We start from the raw sequence: 15,753 nt of genomic DNA, 5'->3' as shown, positions 1-15,753 counted from the left end.
ACAATCACGAGAAATTTTTCCAGGTACTTGGCACATATGCTGAAATGGAGTTCCACCAATAATCTTTTAACACCTTTATATTTTTATTTTTTAAAATCTCAAAAAATGCTAGCTGTTTCAAAAATTACCTCGAAAAGAAAAAATCAAAAACTCATGACTACCCTTAATCTTACTAGAGATTTTTCAATGTGACCGTCACACGATGTGGTACATCATGTGTTCCTATATAAATGATAAATTATGTGTATTAAAAGGTTAATAACTTAAAAATTAAAATTTTCCACTACTTACATAAAAATACGTGTTGTATTCCTATCACAACTAAAAATTTCTCCAATCTTATGACAGCGATCAACCATCCAGTGCACTCACCTCCATCATTGGCCGGTGATTTAACTGGCGTTATCCAATCCCGATCTATCAGCTGCTGAGGTCGCCATCATCCCTTGTGTTCTTTTTTGGGCGCAGGAGAAGAAATAAAAAGGGAAAAAAGAGAGAAAAAGAAGGATAGAAAAAGAAAGGGAGAGAGAGAGGTGAGGGGAATGGCGGGATGGGTCGGGGGGATGGGTGTGACGGTGGACGGAATAATCTCATCTTTTTCCTTTTTTTTTATTATTTATTTTAATTTTTTTTAGAGTAAATGGTAGTAACGGTCTTTAATTTTAATTTAATTGAAGTAATAGTTCATCAATTAAAAATACATTATCATGGATCCCTTAACTTTAATTTCACTGGAGAAATTATCTCTCAACTTTAACTCAATTGGAGCAATAGTTCATCAACCTTAACCCAATTGCAGCAATAGTCATTCTAACATAACTCATTTTGACAAAATTCTAATGAAGTTGACGAAAAAGACCATAGCTACACGTTTTGATGAGTTGAGGGATCCCAATTGTAGTAATGATCATTTCAACATAAATCATTTTGACAAAATTCTAACGAAGTTGACGAAAATGACCATAATTACATATTTTGATGAGTTGAGAGATCAATGGTACTGAATTTTTAGTTGAAGGATAATTGCTCAAATTTAATTAAAGTTGTTAGATCTTTGTTACAATTTATTCTTTTTTTTTTTTTTTAATAATTACTTCTAAAAATAAAGATAAGGATAAAATATGTATTTCAACAAAATCATTAACCATAGGACAAGTGTTAGACATTTATTAGTGGGGAACTCCATATCAGCAAATGTGCGGGTACCTGGAAAAATTTCTCCACGATCACCCTCTCATTTCCTTCATTTCCTTCTTCCAATTCCCTTTCCCCTGGACGATTCGCATGGACAAGAAACGCAGACTGCATGATCAGAAAAATGGCGGTGATGAAAGTCCTTGTGACGTTGACGACTCTGGCTTTCTTGAAGAACAAGAAGAGGATGGCGACGACGACAACATTGACACAGAAGATCGGTATGAGTTGGTTGACACTTGTCAGTCGAAAACCCTACATTACACTGTTTTGAATGAAGAAGAGATTCGCCAAATTCAAGAGGATGATATCAACAAAGTGTCTGATGTCATTTCCCTACCGAAATACGCCGCATGCTTTCTTCTCCCTCACTTCAATTGGAAGGTTAGTAGGGCTAACGAGGAGTGGTTTTTGGACGAGGATAAAAGTCCGCGAAAAGGTAGGGTTAATGAAAAAAATAGTGGTTCAATTCAATGCCAGAGATATAATTACTTGTGGAATATGTTTTGATGAATATGCATATGAATGCGAAAGTGTTTCGTCTACTTTTTGCGGTCATCCTTTTTGTCGAAATTGCTGGACAGGTTACATTCGCACTTCAATCGATGACGGTGTTGCGTGTTTGATGCTGAAATGTCCTGAACCGCCTTGTGGCGCAGCTGTTGGTCCGGATTTAATCGGCGTATTGACAACCCGGGAAGATTATGAAAGGTATAAACACTTCCTTTTAAGATCCTACGTTGAGGGTCATAGGAAGATCAAGTTGTGTCCTGCTCCTGATTGCTGTTATGCTGTTAAGGACAACGGCAATGCTGATGATGATGGTACCGGGATGAATGGTAGTTATGAGATTACATGTCTTTGCTCAAACAGTTTATGCTGGAATTGTTGTGAGGAGATTCATCGTCCTGTAAACTGCAGGACGGTGGGAAAATGGATTTTGAAGAACAAAGACGATTCACATAATGTGCAATGGATACTGGTGAATACCAAGCCTTGCCCCAAGTGCAAAAGACCGATTGAGAAGAACCAAGGGTGTAATACTATGACCTGCAGACCACCTTGCTATTTTAGATTTTGCTGGTATTGCCTCGAGCCAAATGTAATGTATGGGTGTTGCAATCGATATGTTTACCATCCTGTTGCTGACAGTGAAGCTGAGAGTGATAAAAAGAAGGCAAAGATATACTTGGGGAGATACATTCATTATTACGAACGATGGGCAAACAATCGGTATTCGAAGCGAAAAGCTATTGAGGATTTACATAAGGTGCAGAGTACGCGCAATGTAAACTGGAGTGTCAGCTCAGGTTCATTGTAGAGGCATGGCAACAGATCATTGAAAGTAGGCAGGTGTTGCAATGGACTTACGCGTACGGCTACTTAATTCCGGAGGATGAGCGTTTCAAGGTGCAGTTCTTCGAACACTTGCAAGGCCATGCGGAGTTTAGCCTGGAGAGGCTTCACAAATGTGCAGAGAGAGAGAGAGAGAGAGAGAGAGAGAGAGAGAGAGAGAGAGAGAGAGGTGAAAAAGTTAAAATCTATGCTGAGGGCCCTCCAGAAAGTTTCCAGGAATTCCGTTTAAAGCTCATAGGACTGACGAAGGTGACCGGGAACTATTTTGAGAAGCTGGTTAGAGCGTTGGAGAATGGCCTTCCAGAGGTGGACAATGCAGCTGGGATTAATTGACAAGCATTGACCTTGTGACCAGTGTAACAATTTGGATGGATTTCCCTTCCTTCCGGCGGGTTCTGCGTTTGAGCTATGCGAATGATGTGTTCACGCTGCTTATAATCTCAGAAGAGGAAAGTAATTGTAGTTGTAGGAGGTAGTACAAAGCTTTTGTTGGCTAATCCTTTTACATGAGACTTTTATATCCAAGTATTCAAAATAAATAAGCAATCATCATATGTGGTCCGATTGCAATATATGCATATCGTGATGCGTTCACTCTTTTTAATAATATGCTTTTGTAAATCAATGTTTGTTCTAATTCATGTTTTGAGTACCTGTGGATCTAGAGGATTAATAGTCCACGGCCTCTTCTGCTGATTCTTTGTTTGGCTCGTTGCCTCTTATTTGGACTCGGAGGTTTATAGGGGTTGGTTTACCAACAGATTATTATTTATTTCAAGAAATTTGATGAAACCAAATTTTTGGTTGTCAAGCCTAACTATTGAGGTGCATAACCAGCTACTAACTAGCTCATAATCTGGTAGTTTGAAGGGTCCTATCCTTCATCGTTGAGAATTTGGTTTGATTGCATGCAATATGCAAACAAACCAAATTCTCGTAAGATTGGAAGGACACTAACAATAATAATATTTGATTACAAGTAATTGAATTGTTTATTTGTAGGGAATATAAGTATACACACAGCAATAATAATATTTGATTACAAGTAATTGAATTGTTTATTTGTAGGGAATATAAGTATACACACAGAAGCCAGCAGAGAGAAAAAGAAGGGCTAGCTTATACTTTCAGTTGAATATCAGAGTGTGCAACGAATAAGACTACAAAATAATAAAAATATTATTAAACAAACTGAGAATGCCGAAACGGCTATAAAATCTCAAAAGGTTACATCGTGACTAACATGTTATTCATGCTAAACTATAAGCTATATTTATAAAGAGCAAAACCTAGAAACCCTAATTCGGATGGGCTAAGCCCATGTAATAACTAACAAGCAAACTTAAATAATCATAAAATACTAATATTTTCCAACACTCCTCATCAAACTCATGATGGTATACAACATGGGTTTGCAAACAAGCAAATGTGGACTGGCTCCGTTAGGCGGACTGGCAAGTATACAAACTTAACTTTACTTGACTCGACTGGCGAACTTGTGACTTGACTGGCGAACGTGTGAACTGGTGAACTGGCGAATTGATTATGACTGGCTAGTGTTAAGAGTACGGAAGGAATCCATCACTAAACGAATGAGATTTCCATATCTCAATTATACCAACAAACGAACAACGCCAAAAAATTCTAGCAACTATCACTCCAGAGGTTAACACTCCAAACACTCGAGAATTCATTACGAACGGCAACGGCAGATACCCCGAACTTCAAAACAAAGCCAACAACTTGTGCGGGCCTAAATCAAACTTAACCATTTTTAATTCTTTGCCCGTGTGGGCCTAAAAACAAACAACCGAAAAGATTTTCTTTTCTTTTCGTCGGTTTTCTTTTCTTCTTCCCTTCAACCGTCCTTTCTGGGCAGTGGTTTTCTCCAGAACAAACAATACAATTGCGAGTGCAGTGGATTCAACGGAGGTGTGCATACAATGGGTACAGTGGTGCAACGATGGCGTATGTGGAATGGCTCACATACGGATGAAGGGGGCAGGCCCGGTACGAAGGCTGATGGCTGGTGGTGGGTTCAGCACGGCAGCGGAAACTGGTCGGGATTACAGGCAACAGCGTATACAGGAACAATAGCAGATGATGGATCGACTCGATCCAGCGTCGGCACAGGTCCAAACTTCAATTCCAGAAACGTCCACTTTTTTTTTCTTTTTTTTCGACTATGGATGACAACCAAAAAACAAACTAGAAAACAAAATATTCCACGAATCGAAACTGGAAAAAGACAAACACTGATAACGAACAGAAGCAGACCCGAATAATCAAATCTGCTCCGATACCAAATTGAATATTAGAATGTACAATGAACAAGATTACAAAATAATAAGAATATTATTAGACAGAATAAGAATGCCGAAACGGTTACAAAATCTCAAAAGGTTACATCGTGACTAACATGTTATTTATACTAAATTATAAGCTATATAGAGAGCAAAACCTAGAAACACTAATTCGGATGAATTAAGCCGATATACTAACTAACAAGCAAACTCAAATAATTATAAAACACTAATATTTTCCAACGCTTTCATCATGGTTGAATTACAATATCCATAGTATCGAAGGGCTAGCTTTTAATTAACCAAATCATCTTCCCTTGCTGTGTGAAGTATAATTCTTTTTTCGCTTACAGAAATATAATATTTCGTTGAGTATTGCTACGTATCGGTATATATTGCTCAGTATATACAACAAAAAGGAATGGGGTTATAAATTAATAAACCAATCCAGTAGTTTGTGGACACTGTCACCAGTTAGTTGTATGATCTATCTTCCATGTACACCAGTAGCCAGGGCGGAGCCACGAAGGAAATAGATCCCGGGTTTACCTTGACATTTTATTCACACAAAAAAAACTAGAGTTATCTTTTGATTTCAAAAAACTTTTTTAGGGTATTGGAGCCCCATTGAGAATCTTTCCTTATTTCTTTCAGTGGATTCCATTTGTGACTGGTGGGTATTCCACTGTGAGTTTTGAGGGGCTCATGGTGATCCAAAGAGAAAGAGGAAATAGACGAGAGAGCTAGTTCTTATTTTTGTTTTTGTTTTTAAGTTTTTATTCCTTGAAGTCTTTTAATATTATCACTTTTGCTTTTTCTATTTTTTCTTATTTTTCTATTCCCCTCTCTTTATTTTGAATCTGAGTCGGGGTACTGGGCATGAGGGTTGAGGTGAGGAAGAGGATGGCAAGAACGGCATCATACCAAATTCAAATGATGGTGGTCGGTAGTTAGGACATGGCAAATCTTTATTTTTCTTAGATCAGAAGAGCATTTTAGGATGAGACTTTTGATCCCTCTTGAGCTAAAATTCTGACTCCGTCACAGCCGGTAGTTGGGGGTTTCGTAGTGGTAGAGAGTCTGGAGAGAAGGAAGATACCAGCAGAGGAAAGAAGCACAGATCCAGCAAAGCACGCAAGATCGAGCGGCGTCACGAGAGGTATGCTTTTGAACTTGTCCAGAAGTCCCACTTGCAGTATCATCACCACTGCATGCCCTATTTTCGATTTCGCTTGCGAAACTGATTCCATGTTAACCCATGCTGGAGGTGCCTGAAATGTTTATAATAATTACATGAATTAGAAATGATATCTATGTTGGTACAAATATTAGAAGATATTTACGTTATGTATGTAGAAAGTTACTGAAAGCTACCTTCATGTAGAAGAGACCAAACAAATTTGAGTCGGAAAACTGCGGTCCCTTTTCTTTCGCGGCCTTTGACCCCACGAACATGGCATACAACCCAACTGCAAAAATAAGCATGGCGGTTCCTACCAAGAACGTATCTGTAAATTACAAGTATTAGTCATTAGTAAATTATAATTAGGCATAATTAGGATGAATATCACATATGTGGATGTGGGTACTTTACTTACCAATGGCTTCAATAAGAAGATGCACCATATGGCCTTGATCCGTCTTGTGCGACAAGGCATGGAAATACTGGAAATATGACTCTAGAACAATCAAGCAACCCTGCATTCATATAAACGTTGAATGTAAGGACGTGTCGATTAATGCTAAACTAGTTTCAAGGTTCGATTTCCTCCAATGTAATCAATTAAAAAGGGAAAATGGAAATTTCACCTCTACAAAGCATAGTACTGAACCGAGTAAAGATCCCGCAACTGCAAGTAACGTAAAGAATCGGCAATCTATTATCCCCTGCACAAATGAAGTACATATAAGTAACTCTAAATTACCAAATAAAATTAAATAAATTTTGACAACTGAGAACAAGAATGTAACGGACATATGTACCCTTTCAATGAACATCTGGACTTGCTGTCTCAAAGATTTTGGTTTGAGAGCCGTTCTCAGTAGATTAGGCAAAGCACGGGTGGCCTTTCCGACCAGGGAAGCCAAATCTACGAGTAGTCCACCCTTATTCTCAACTTGTGGCTCCGCCAATGTGGTTTTCGACACCTTCACAGCCACTGTATGTTTTTTCTTCCTATGATGACTATCATTATCGGTCCTAGCAAGTTTCTTCCCACCGTTTAATCTTCCGGCCATGCTCGAACACTTCAGTGCTGTTGATGGCGGAGAAGATGGAGAAGAAGAGGAGGAATGAAAAGTCATGGGCTTCAACGTGCGCAATAATCTAGCGGCTGCCATTGCTCCTTTGACAACACAAATGAAACTTACTGGTTGGTTTCGGTGGGTATATATATAAGTTTGTAGCTAGTGTGGTTCGTCGTATGGAGATAAACAGATGATTCGTGGCATCTTAGCTGGTATTTGTCTTTGCATGGAGCAAGCATTCTCTTTTTCCTTTTGCTTGGAGAGGTTGGTTTTGAACTTTGAATTCTTCCCAACAATTTGGACGTACCAAAACCAAACCAGAGCCTCTAATGTAATGAGTCGCTGTCGGCACGTGCTCTGCATGTTGGCACCATCCGATTCGAGACCGGACACGTGTGGACGTGTGTTTCGTGGGATAATTTTCTTTCTGGGAATTTACGAACGAGGACATTTTCTCCATCGACGGCTTGTGGAACTTGGAATATGGAATTGGAAAGCACAATGCAAGTCAGACGGAACGGTATTTTTTCCATATTTCAATTGCTTGTGTTGTGGGTTTCGACTCGCGCTTTTGGGCTTTCGGCATTTGGGGGATGGAAGCATGCGTACAAAACGACGAAGCAAAAGCAACGGAAAGAAACAGGTTACGCAGAACGTCTCAGCGCCACATGAAACAGACAAGAGATTTTTAATTGTAACGAGAACACAAAAGGTACATCACGTGTTTTAATAGGAAAGATGGAAAAATTTATTTTTTAAGTTATTAACTTCTTAGCACATATATCCCACCATTTGTTTAGTGATACGTGATGTACCATCTCGTGTACCGGTCACACTGAAAAATCTCTCGAACCAAACAGCCAGGAAGTTGCCCTTCTGCCTTCAGAAACAATCTCAAGGCCAATTTTTTTTTCATGGTTCCATGCGGCGACAGTGCACTTTTAATGTGATTTGCGTGGTAAAATAATTGTTAATTAAACTCTTGTGGTTAGCCCAAACTTCTGTTAGTCCTCGGTTAAACAAAAGCACAAGCAAGGTTGAAATTGTCCTTCAGGAAAGATTGATCGATGAAGCCAAAATATCTACGAGTTTGGGGTGACGTAGGATTCCATTGAGATTGGAATTTGACAGAAATCGAGAGGCTTGAGGTTTGCGGCTCAAAGTGAACGAAATCGAAGTGTGAATCTAAACATTTGACTAAAAAATAGGTTACAAACCCTGATGTTGCTAGATGATGTATATGCTTCCAGAGTTGGTCGTTGATGGTGAAACCATTCACTCAAAAATTGAAGCTGCACATGTGAAGGGCGAACTAATATTAGATGAGTTGGGCTTCAAAAATTTAGATCGAAAGGATAATTTTAAGAGAACTTTAACGAAAAACTCTTGGTACTGTTCACTTTAATGAAAAATTACATTTTTATATTAAAAAAATCAATCATGGTACTATTCACTTTACCCTTTATTTTTCCCTTATCGTTAAACCTCAAAATTTTCAAACCATTTTCATTATTTTTCCTTAATTTTAACCCCGCATGTGAGGCGCACATGCTAACAGGGCACGCCACATTAATTTAATTAAAAAATTTTAAACCACAAGGTTCACATTGAAAGTGCAATTTCACCTCAAAGACCAACAACAACAAAGTTTTTCCCACTATGTAGATTCGACTGTATGAATCTTAGAACACTATTTCACTCAGTTCTGTACCACGCCTTCCGTTAGATCCAAGTACTCTAAGTATTTTCTTAAAGTCTCTTCCAAAGTCTTCCTAGATCTTCCTCTACCCCTTCAGCCCTAAACCTCTGTCCTGTAATCGCATCTAATAAACGAAGCGTCAATAGGCTTCGTTTCACATGTCCAAACCACCGTAACTGATTTTCTATTATCTTTCCTCCAATTTCACCTCAAAGACCACACAAAAAAAATTTGGCACATTCTAAAAATTACCGACTATAAATCTTTTGTTACTCTACAAGTTATTTTCTCCTCCTAGTATATGATATTTTCACGATAAACAAATATCCTCTTACATGTCATACGAAACTCTAAAAAAAAAAAAAAAAAAAGATGGAATTAGCGAACAATGTTACAAATATCCTCTTTCACCTATAAATGCATTCCATGACATGCTCCCCGTTCCATGCGGAACATTAAGAAAATCACAACAGATGCATTTGCAATTGTGGAAACACAAATAGGAACCAGAAAGAAGGCGGAGAGGGGAACAGCACAGACAAGTAAGCAAACCATGCATAGCCCGAAAGACGCATGTCAGTTTCCTATAACAAATCATCACATGAACGAAACAAGGATCATTGATATCTTACAATGGTCCCCTCTGCTGTGACACCACCACTCGTCAATGTATTCGTTATTCAGAACCTACAAGCCTGGAACAAGTTATAACCTTGCTAGGGGGGGCCTAACTATTATGTTAAGGCAGACTACGCTCATAATAACTCAAAGATGATTGCCAAGACTTACATCATTCAGACACAAACTAAACGATAACACACTATTCGCCTGCTGTAAGAACACAATCAGGAAATTAAATAACGAGGAAAACCAGTTACCAAAGTTCAGGTCCAAAATTACTCAAATCCAATCACAGGCGAATAGTGTGTTGTCGTTTAGTTTGAGTCCGAATGATGTAAGTATTGTCCATAATCTCTGATAGTGCTGAGACTTAAAACAAAGAAACTAAAAAATATGGAAAAACAAAATGGAAAACTTCAATTATAATGGCACAGTGACTATCTCACTACTACATATATAAATGTGGCTCAAAAAGTGCTTGAAACATCATCGTTGTAAATGCCTCAGTACATGATCTTGATTCATCATCACTGCCACATTCTATTTCATAACATGCTACCAAAAAAATTAAAAATTCAAATTCAACCTGTACAAGAATTGATAAATCTTAATGAAAAACTCGATCAAAACCTCCGCAAGGTACAAAAACTATAGGACTTAACTACAATAACTTGTGGACAGGCATCAAACATGGGAAAGATTATGATATAATGGCTTTACCAGTTAAATATGCTAGGCCAAGGCTTGCATAATTCTTTCTCTATCAAGGATAAGTGAATCAGTGATGAAAAACACTGGAAAATGATACATGAATAGAAATTTTGGATATTGAAATATGAGATCAGAGTATAATAAGCAGCTACAAATTGGAAGATGGCGTGCTGATAGTGTTAGAATGAAAGTGCAAGTAGAACACAAAACATACATTTGATCAAACTATGGGTATCACTTAGTACAATGGTAAGCCATTATTAACAATTTGTCTTCAGATTTGGCAAAATTTTGCAGGTTACTGCAATGAGACTATTAATATGTAAGAACAGAATCAATCATAATGCAAGAAATAAAGTCTATTGAACCAAAACTTTATTTCATAATTTAGTAAACGTATGCCTCAACTGAACTACAAAACTTTGGTTCACAATTTGGTAAACGTTACCATTGCTCAATAGCCTTTATTCCCCCGGATCCTGGCCCTCATGTCAACCTGCCCTCTTTTGCAATTGAAGTACGTTTCCCTCAGACCAATACATTCGCTTGATATTGATGGACTCTTTTCCCCAGCACACTCCCTAAATGACCGCTTCTCAACCTTAACGCAGTCACACTCACTAAGACATTTGACCAATTCCGTTGCTAGGCCCTTGCAAGACTTTGCCATTCGCCCGAGCCTCCCCTGAAAATTTAGAGTATTTAAAAGTTAAGAGTCTTGAGACGAGAAAATAAGAGAAGGTAAATGCACTGCATGAAGTTTCAAATAACCAATACAACACAATTAAATACAGATGCTAAATCTTGCCAGTGCAGACAATTTGAAAACCTAGTAACTTGTTACTAGTTACGCCTACCAAAATAAATATATAGATATGTTTCCTAGATTACTCCGCTCCAACAGAACTAGCCCAACCCCATTCTAGCAGAAATTCACCTATCCAACATCTAAATCCCACATTTCTTTACTCAAATTTGTAACTTAGCAGCTCTCAAGACAGTAGGCACCATACCATCCCACCCTGGTAAATATTTCTAGTTCCGCCCTTGAGCGCAGACCGCACTTGGACAGCCTCCATTTACGCTCCAAATGAAAATGTTAACGAACGCGGTAAGCCCGAAAATGAACTCTGTCATTCAACTCAACTAACTGATAGACCAATTGATGGTAAATTCATTGAGTTTAGGGATGCAAAATATCAGAACCTATCCACTTAATCACTGAGATTTTTGTAAGGCAAAAAGGAAGCAACTTTCTACACAAATTGTACCAAACCCATCTAACCCAAATCCAAAAAAAAATCAAACCCATAAAAAAATCTATCGTCTTTCCAGCTAACCTCTTTCGGATGTCAGCTCAGAAGCTTCAAGAATCAAGTTCTAATCACTTCCCCTATACCTGATTAAATTAAACAAGCTATATAATATTTCTGTAATTTCAAAGTTACTTTGGTTTACGTAGATTAAAATCTCTAGGAAAACTACCCAGAAGTTGTACGCTTTGAATTTTATCCCTAAAGGTATAGAAATTGGGAAAGGTCAGCTTACCTCCAAGAACGCAAAAATCTGGATCAACGACGAGTTCTGATTTCTCCGCACAGTGCCGAAATCTCGAGAAGGAAGAAGACGCACGGAGATATACGAGCAAGCAAGACTACGGCGGTAATTTTCCGCAACCGAAGTTTGTATGGGAGTAAATAGCCAATGCGGCCTTTATTTTTAATTTTTTTTCTTGGGTTGCTTTTGGGGCCTTGGGCCCAAAAGAAACAAAATAACCAACGCAGCATTTTCACAACTCTTTTCTCTTTTTATACTCTAATTATTACTCTATTTTTCACCAAAACAATAATTATTACTTTATAGTTAAAATGGGGTTTGAGATAAGCATACTTATTATGAATTTTGACAATGAAAATTGATAGAAGTGGTTTTTGATCTTATACACAATATATCATTTTAGTCACTTTGTGAAAAATTTGTCAGAACTCTTGTTAACTGGAGGAGTTAGTTTTACAAAAATACCCTTAAAGAGGTCGTCACGTGATTGTTCACGTGACAATTTAACAAAGATATTGATAGATTTTCACGGAATGATCAAAATGATTTACGATGGACAAAATCAAAGACCACTTCTATTGATTTTTTTGACATAAAACAAAATAAGGAGGTATGTCTATCAGAGACCAATTAGCTAAAAAAAAACCCTCAAATTATTCATCACCATTTAATTGGATAAAATGAATCAAAATAAAATTAAGAGATAAAAATAAACAAAAAAAATCGAATTTGGGACTTCGAAAGTTTGAATACATGAGTGAAATTGATTACAGGTTCCTTATAGGATGACATATATTCCTAATTTGAGTGATTAGAGTTCGAATTTGAGTACAAGAAAGCAAATATAACATCTTGGTTAACTAGTTTTTTATTTATACATGTTTCTAAATTTCTTCAGAAATTCCTTTATCATCAAAATTTTAACTCAAAGTTTGTGAGTACTTTTTTCGATCACAAGATTAACTTCTTTTTTGAGTACCAGATTTTCATCCTCGTATGAATTTCAAAAGAAATTTAAAAGGATCATCCAAATTAACGGAGTAATTATACAGCAGAAAATAAAGAAAAAATTAACAAAAACAAAATATAAGGAGAACATAGAAAAACCATGCTACTGACTGCAACAAATTCACAAGATGTTCCATTTTCTCTCCAATGCAATGCAGATACGACTGAGACACGAAGCAGCACTCAAATGATCTACAGAAACCGACACCAAATCATCAAGATACTCGCTATCAATCACCCCACGAGCCATTGCACCAACCACAAACACCAAATTTTCAACATCTGCACCCCCCAAATCAGTGACATAATCCCTCAACTCGACCACCTTGCTTGCGCTGCAAGAAAGCCCTACCTTGAAGGAGTTCACAGGCAAGTGCCGAGTCACAGGATTCTTCACCAGACGAAACAATGTAACGCCGCCTCTGACACTTTTGCCCCTAGGCGCAACCCTAAGATCTTGTAACACCTTTGACATCAGGTCACAGAACCTGTCCATTGATGCTGGTATGGCAGTTTGCGGACTAACCTCAATCAGCACGCCGCAATCCATTTTGATGTAAACGGCTTCTAGCCTGCCGGACATGCAGAGTCTAGATGTCATGATCTGGTGGAGAGCGTCGTGGACAATGTCGGGGCGGTGTACGTAAGGATCAAGTTTCTTTTTCCTCATGAAATCCGCGTGGTGGTCGGGGTTCAAAACCCGAATTATGTTTCCGACATGAGCTAGTGTTAGAGAGGCCTTGTCGAGAACGAATATAACTTTTTGTTTCATGTTATTCGCATTGGAATTGTTAGGGGCTGCTGGAATCCAATCGGGAAGTTCCGTTTTTGCTTTCGTTTCCTTGGTATTTTCTGTCAGTCCAACTGCTTCTTTGATGTCTGTTCCAGCAATAGCATCTGTCAACTTAGAACTAAGCCTTTTTCTTGGCGACATCTTTCTCTTTGTTTTGAAAAGAAAGGTTGTTCGCAACATTTCTCTCTTCGCCAATCTCATTTTTCAAATACGGACACTTCAGATATCTGAATCAATCTGATATATTCGACAGAAATGCTGTGGAAAAAATATCAAATACTTGTTAAATATATGTCACCCTTTCTCTGAAAATTATTTATAAGATGTAGACATTTCGGCTAAAAAACTTCAACCGATACAAAATTAAGATAAAAACCAAATTATATATATAATCATGATCATCTGCTAACTATTACCAATGAAGAATTGCGGAAGAATCAACGACAACAATAGCAACAGGGACCGAAAAAAACAAAAACCCCTAATCTCCCTTCCTTTACCAACTGGTCTTCTAATATGAACGAACAATATAAACCACATTGCCAATGGGTTTAGGGTTTAGGGTTTAGGCTTACGGCCAAAAAAAAAAAAACCTACACCCTAACTAAAAAAATACCCAATCAAAATCTATGGCGCTAACCAAATTATACAGTATAGAACACATTACAATACATATTTCAGGTTTCTTTGGTTCTCGGCAAAGAAACGGCGTGAACATGTGAAACCACAGAAAATTAAATTAGAGAAACATGCAACCAATATTTTAGCAATCAAATCGTATTCATCATCACAGAAAAAACCCTAATTCATTTATCCATGTACATTTACACGCATATACATAACAAGTTAAAGTAATGATTTCACTCACAAATTCTGGGATATGGATCTTGAAATTACCTGAGAACCAATTCTCTCTGCAGGCCGTGCCAAGCCGATCTGAACCAGTTCTCTCAGTCAGCTGCCCTAGGGTTTTTTTCGATCAGGTGGGAAACATATCAATGACTCTGTCTAATTATATTCTCTCTAAAGTTTTTGCGGGTGTGCGGCCGATAGGGAGGAGGAAGAGGAGTATTAGTTGTAGATTTTCAAGTAGTATGCGGTGGTCGGAAAAACCGGAATGTGAAGTAGGAAGCCCACAACAGACTTACCGCAGCTCCATTTTTGGGATTTAGGGGGCGTTTGTTGCGCCGGACTATCTCGGACTGAATTAGCTTCAAGGACTAAGCTGGACTGGCTTAGACTAGACTAAACTGGACTAACTTAGTGAAGCGTTTGGTGCAGTATTGGACTAAGAAGCTGGATAATAACAAATTCTAATATTATTTTATTTAATATATAAATTATTAATATTTTATTATGATCTTATCTTTTTCTCCATCTTTTCTTCTCAGACATCTCAATTCATGTCTCTTTCTCATTCCTGGTCAAACTCCTTATTGATTCCAGTCTCTATTTCTCTGTCCTCCCTCCCTCTCTAGCTATGCGTTGTTCGAACGGAACCTCACGGCTCCAATTTTCCCGATAAGTTGCAGGTTTCCCGATGTGTTTTTTGGCTAACCCTCATTAAATTGGATGAAGTTAGCACGCCAAAAAATTCATCACCATCCCTGGACCGAGATCTTAGCTTTGCATGCTCGAATTTGTCATGGATTTGAAGAAGCCCAAACAGGCCGAGACTTCCAAGCCATTTTCCGACCACATTTTGGCCTCGATTCAAGTAAAATCGTAATCTTGTCACTCCCAGCTTCAATTTGGTATATTTTATATGAAAGTTGGTTGTGAAATGGATCTAAAAGAGAGTCGGGAAATTAATGATTGATCTAGGTGACCGGCGATGACGAGGAGTCTGTCGGGAGTGGTCGTTGAGCATGACAAGGACGAGAAATAGAGGATAGTCTTAGCTAGTCCCATGGTTATTGGGGGGTCTCACTAAGACCTCTTAGTGAAGGGTTTTGTCCATGCTAGTCCCCTTTAGTCTCATTAATGTTAGTCCCAGCATGGAACAAACACAGTATTGGACTAATAGCTAGTCCAGTTCAGTCCAGTCCAAGTTAGTGAGGGCAAACAAACGCCCCCTTAGGGTTTAAGCAGGGCTTCCTGCTTTTTGTTTTGTTATGTTTTAATCGGCTTGAATTCTCCATATGCCTCGGGGTCGAACAGGTCAGCTGGGCTTTAGCTCAGATATATTAGGTAGCCCAATATTATTGGACTGCATGAACAAATTTTACTAGCTTGGCCCAACAATAATCACACTAACACCTCCT

General features: G+C 38.2%; 3 protein-coding genes and 1 pseudogene across 8 annotated transcripts; 1 reads left to right on the top strand and 3 right to left on the bottom strand.

Moving 5' to 3' along the window:
* Positions 1-1,176: 1,176 nt before the first annotated feature.
* LOC137718072 (putative E3 ubiquitin-protein ligase ARI5 pseudogene) lies at positions 1,177-3,081 on the top strand (annotated as a pseudogene).
* A 1,097-nt stretch (positions 3,082-4,178) lies between these two features.
* LOC148695331 (uncharacterized) lies at positions 4,179-7,304 on the bottom strand. The gene is made up of 5 exons (XM_088699197.1): positions 6,837-7,304; positions 6,663-6,740; positions 6,452-6,551; positions 6,228-6,361; positions 4,179-6,124 (listed from the first exon to the last, which is right to left on the bottom strand). Exons 1-5 carry the CDS (start codon positions 7,191-7,193, stop codon positions 5,849-5,851), a joined length of 945 nt encoding a protein of 314 aa, XP_088555323.1. The 5' UTR covers positions 7,194-7,304; the 3' UTR covers positions 4,179-5,848.
* A 1,064-nt stretch (positions 7,305-8,368) lies between these two features.
* On the bottom strand, positions 8,369-11,836 carry LOC137718585 (cytochrome C oxidase assembly factor). Of its 6 annotated transcripts, none has more exons than XM_088698210.1 (3): positions 11,680-11,836; positions 10,580-10,816; positions 8,369-8,392 (listed from the first exon to the last, which is right to left on the bottom strand). In XM_088698210.1, the coding sequence occupies exon 2, from the start codon at positions 10,799-10,801 to the stop codon at positions 10,586-10,588; it is 216 nt and encodes a 71-aa protein (XP_088554336.1). In that variant the 5' UTR covers positions 10,802-10,816; positions 11,680-11,836; the 3' UTR covers positions 8,369-8,392; positions 10,580-10,585. The 6 variants fall into 6 exon arrangements, with proteins under 6 accessions (XP_088554336.1, XP_088554335.1, XP_088554334.1 ...); XM_088698209.1 differs by lacking the exon at positions 8,369-8,392 and adding an exon at positions 9,048-9,494; XM_088698208.1 differs by lacking the exon at positions 8,369-8,392 and adding an exon at positions 9,048-9,486.
* An 853-nt stretch (positions 11,837-12,689) lies between these two features.
* LOC137716797 (uncharacterized) lies at positions 12,690-14,657 on the bottom strand. The gene is made up of 2 exons (XM_068456172.2): positions 14,387-14,657; positions 12,690-13,747 (listed from the first exon to the last, which is right to left on the bottom strand). The coding sequence occupies exon 2, from the start codon at positions 13,688-13,690 to the stop codon at positions 12,818-12,820; it is 873 nt and encodes a 290-aa protein (XP_068312273.2). The 5' UTR covers positions 13,691-13,747; positions 14,387-14,657; the 3' UTR covers positions 12,690-12,817.
* Between the last annotated feature and the right edge of the window lie 1,096 nt (positions 14,658-15,753).

Source organism: Pyrus communis, chromosome 8 (assembly GCF_041283825.1).
Source record: "Pyrus communis isolate YQ-2024b chromosome 8, ASM4128382v1, whole genome shotgun sequence".
NCBI classification, from domain to species: domain Eukaryota; kingdom Viridiplantae; phylum Streptophyta; class Magnoliopsida; order Rosales; family Rosaceae; genus Pyrus; species Pyrus communis.
Note: the sequence above shows the minus strand (reverse complement) of the source record. Positions and strands in the feature narration are given on the sequence as shown.

Excerpts from the sequence above, each read along its gene's own strand:
- LOC148695331 (XM_088699197.1), bottom strand. The coding sequence starts at position 7,193 with ATGGCAGCCGCTAGATTATTGCGCACGTTGAAGCCCATGACTTTTCAT. Across the intron at positions 6,741-6,836 it reads TCCAGATGTTCATTGAAAGG|GGGATAATAGATTGCCGATT; the intron begins GTACATATGTCC and ends TCATTTGTGCAG. Across the intron at positions 6,552-6,662 it reads CAGTACTATGCTTTGTAGAG|GGTTGCTTGATTGTTCTAGA; the intron begins GTGAAATTTCCA and ends ATATGAATGCAG.
- LOC137718585 (XM_088698210.1), bottom strand. The coding sequence starts at position 10,801 with ATGGCAAAGTCTTGCAAGGGCCTAGCAACGGAATTGGTCAAATGTCTT.
- LOC137716797 (XM_068456172.2), bottom strand. The coding sequence starts at position 13,690 with ATGAGATTGGCGAAGAGAGAAATGTTGCGAACAACCTTTCTTTTCAAA.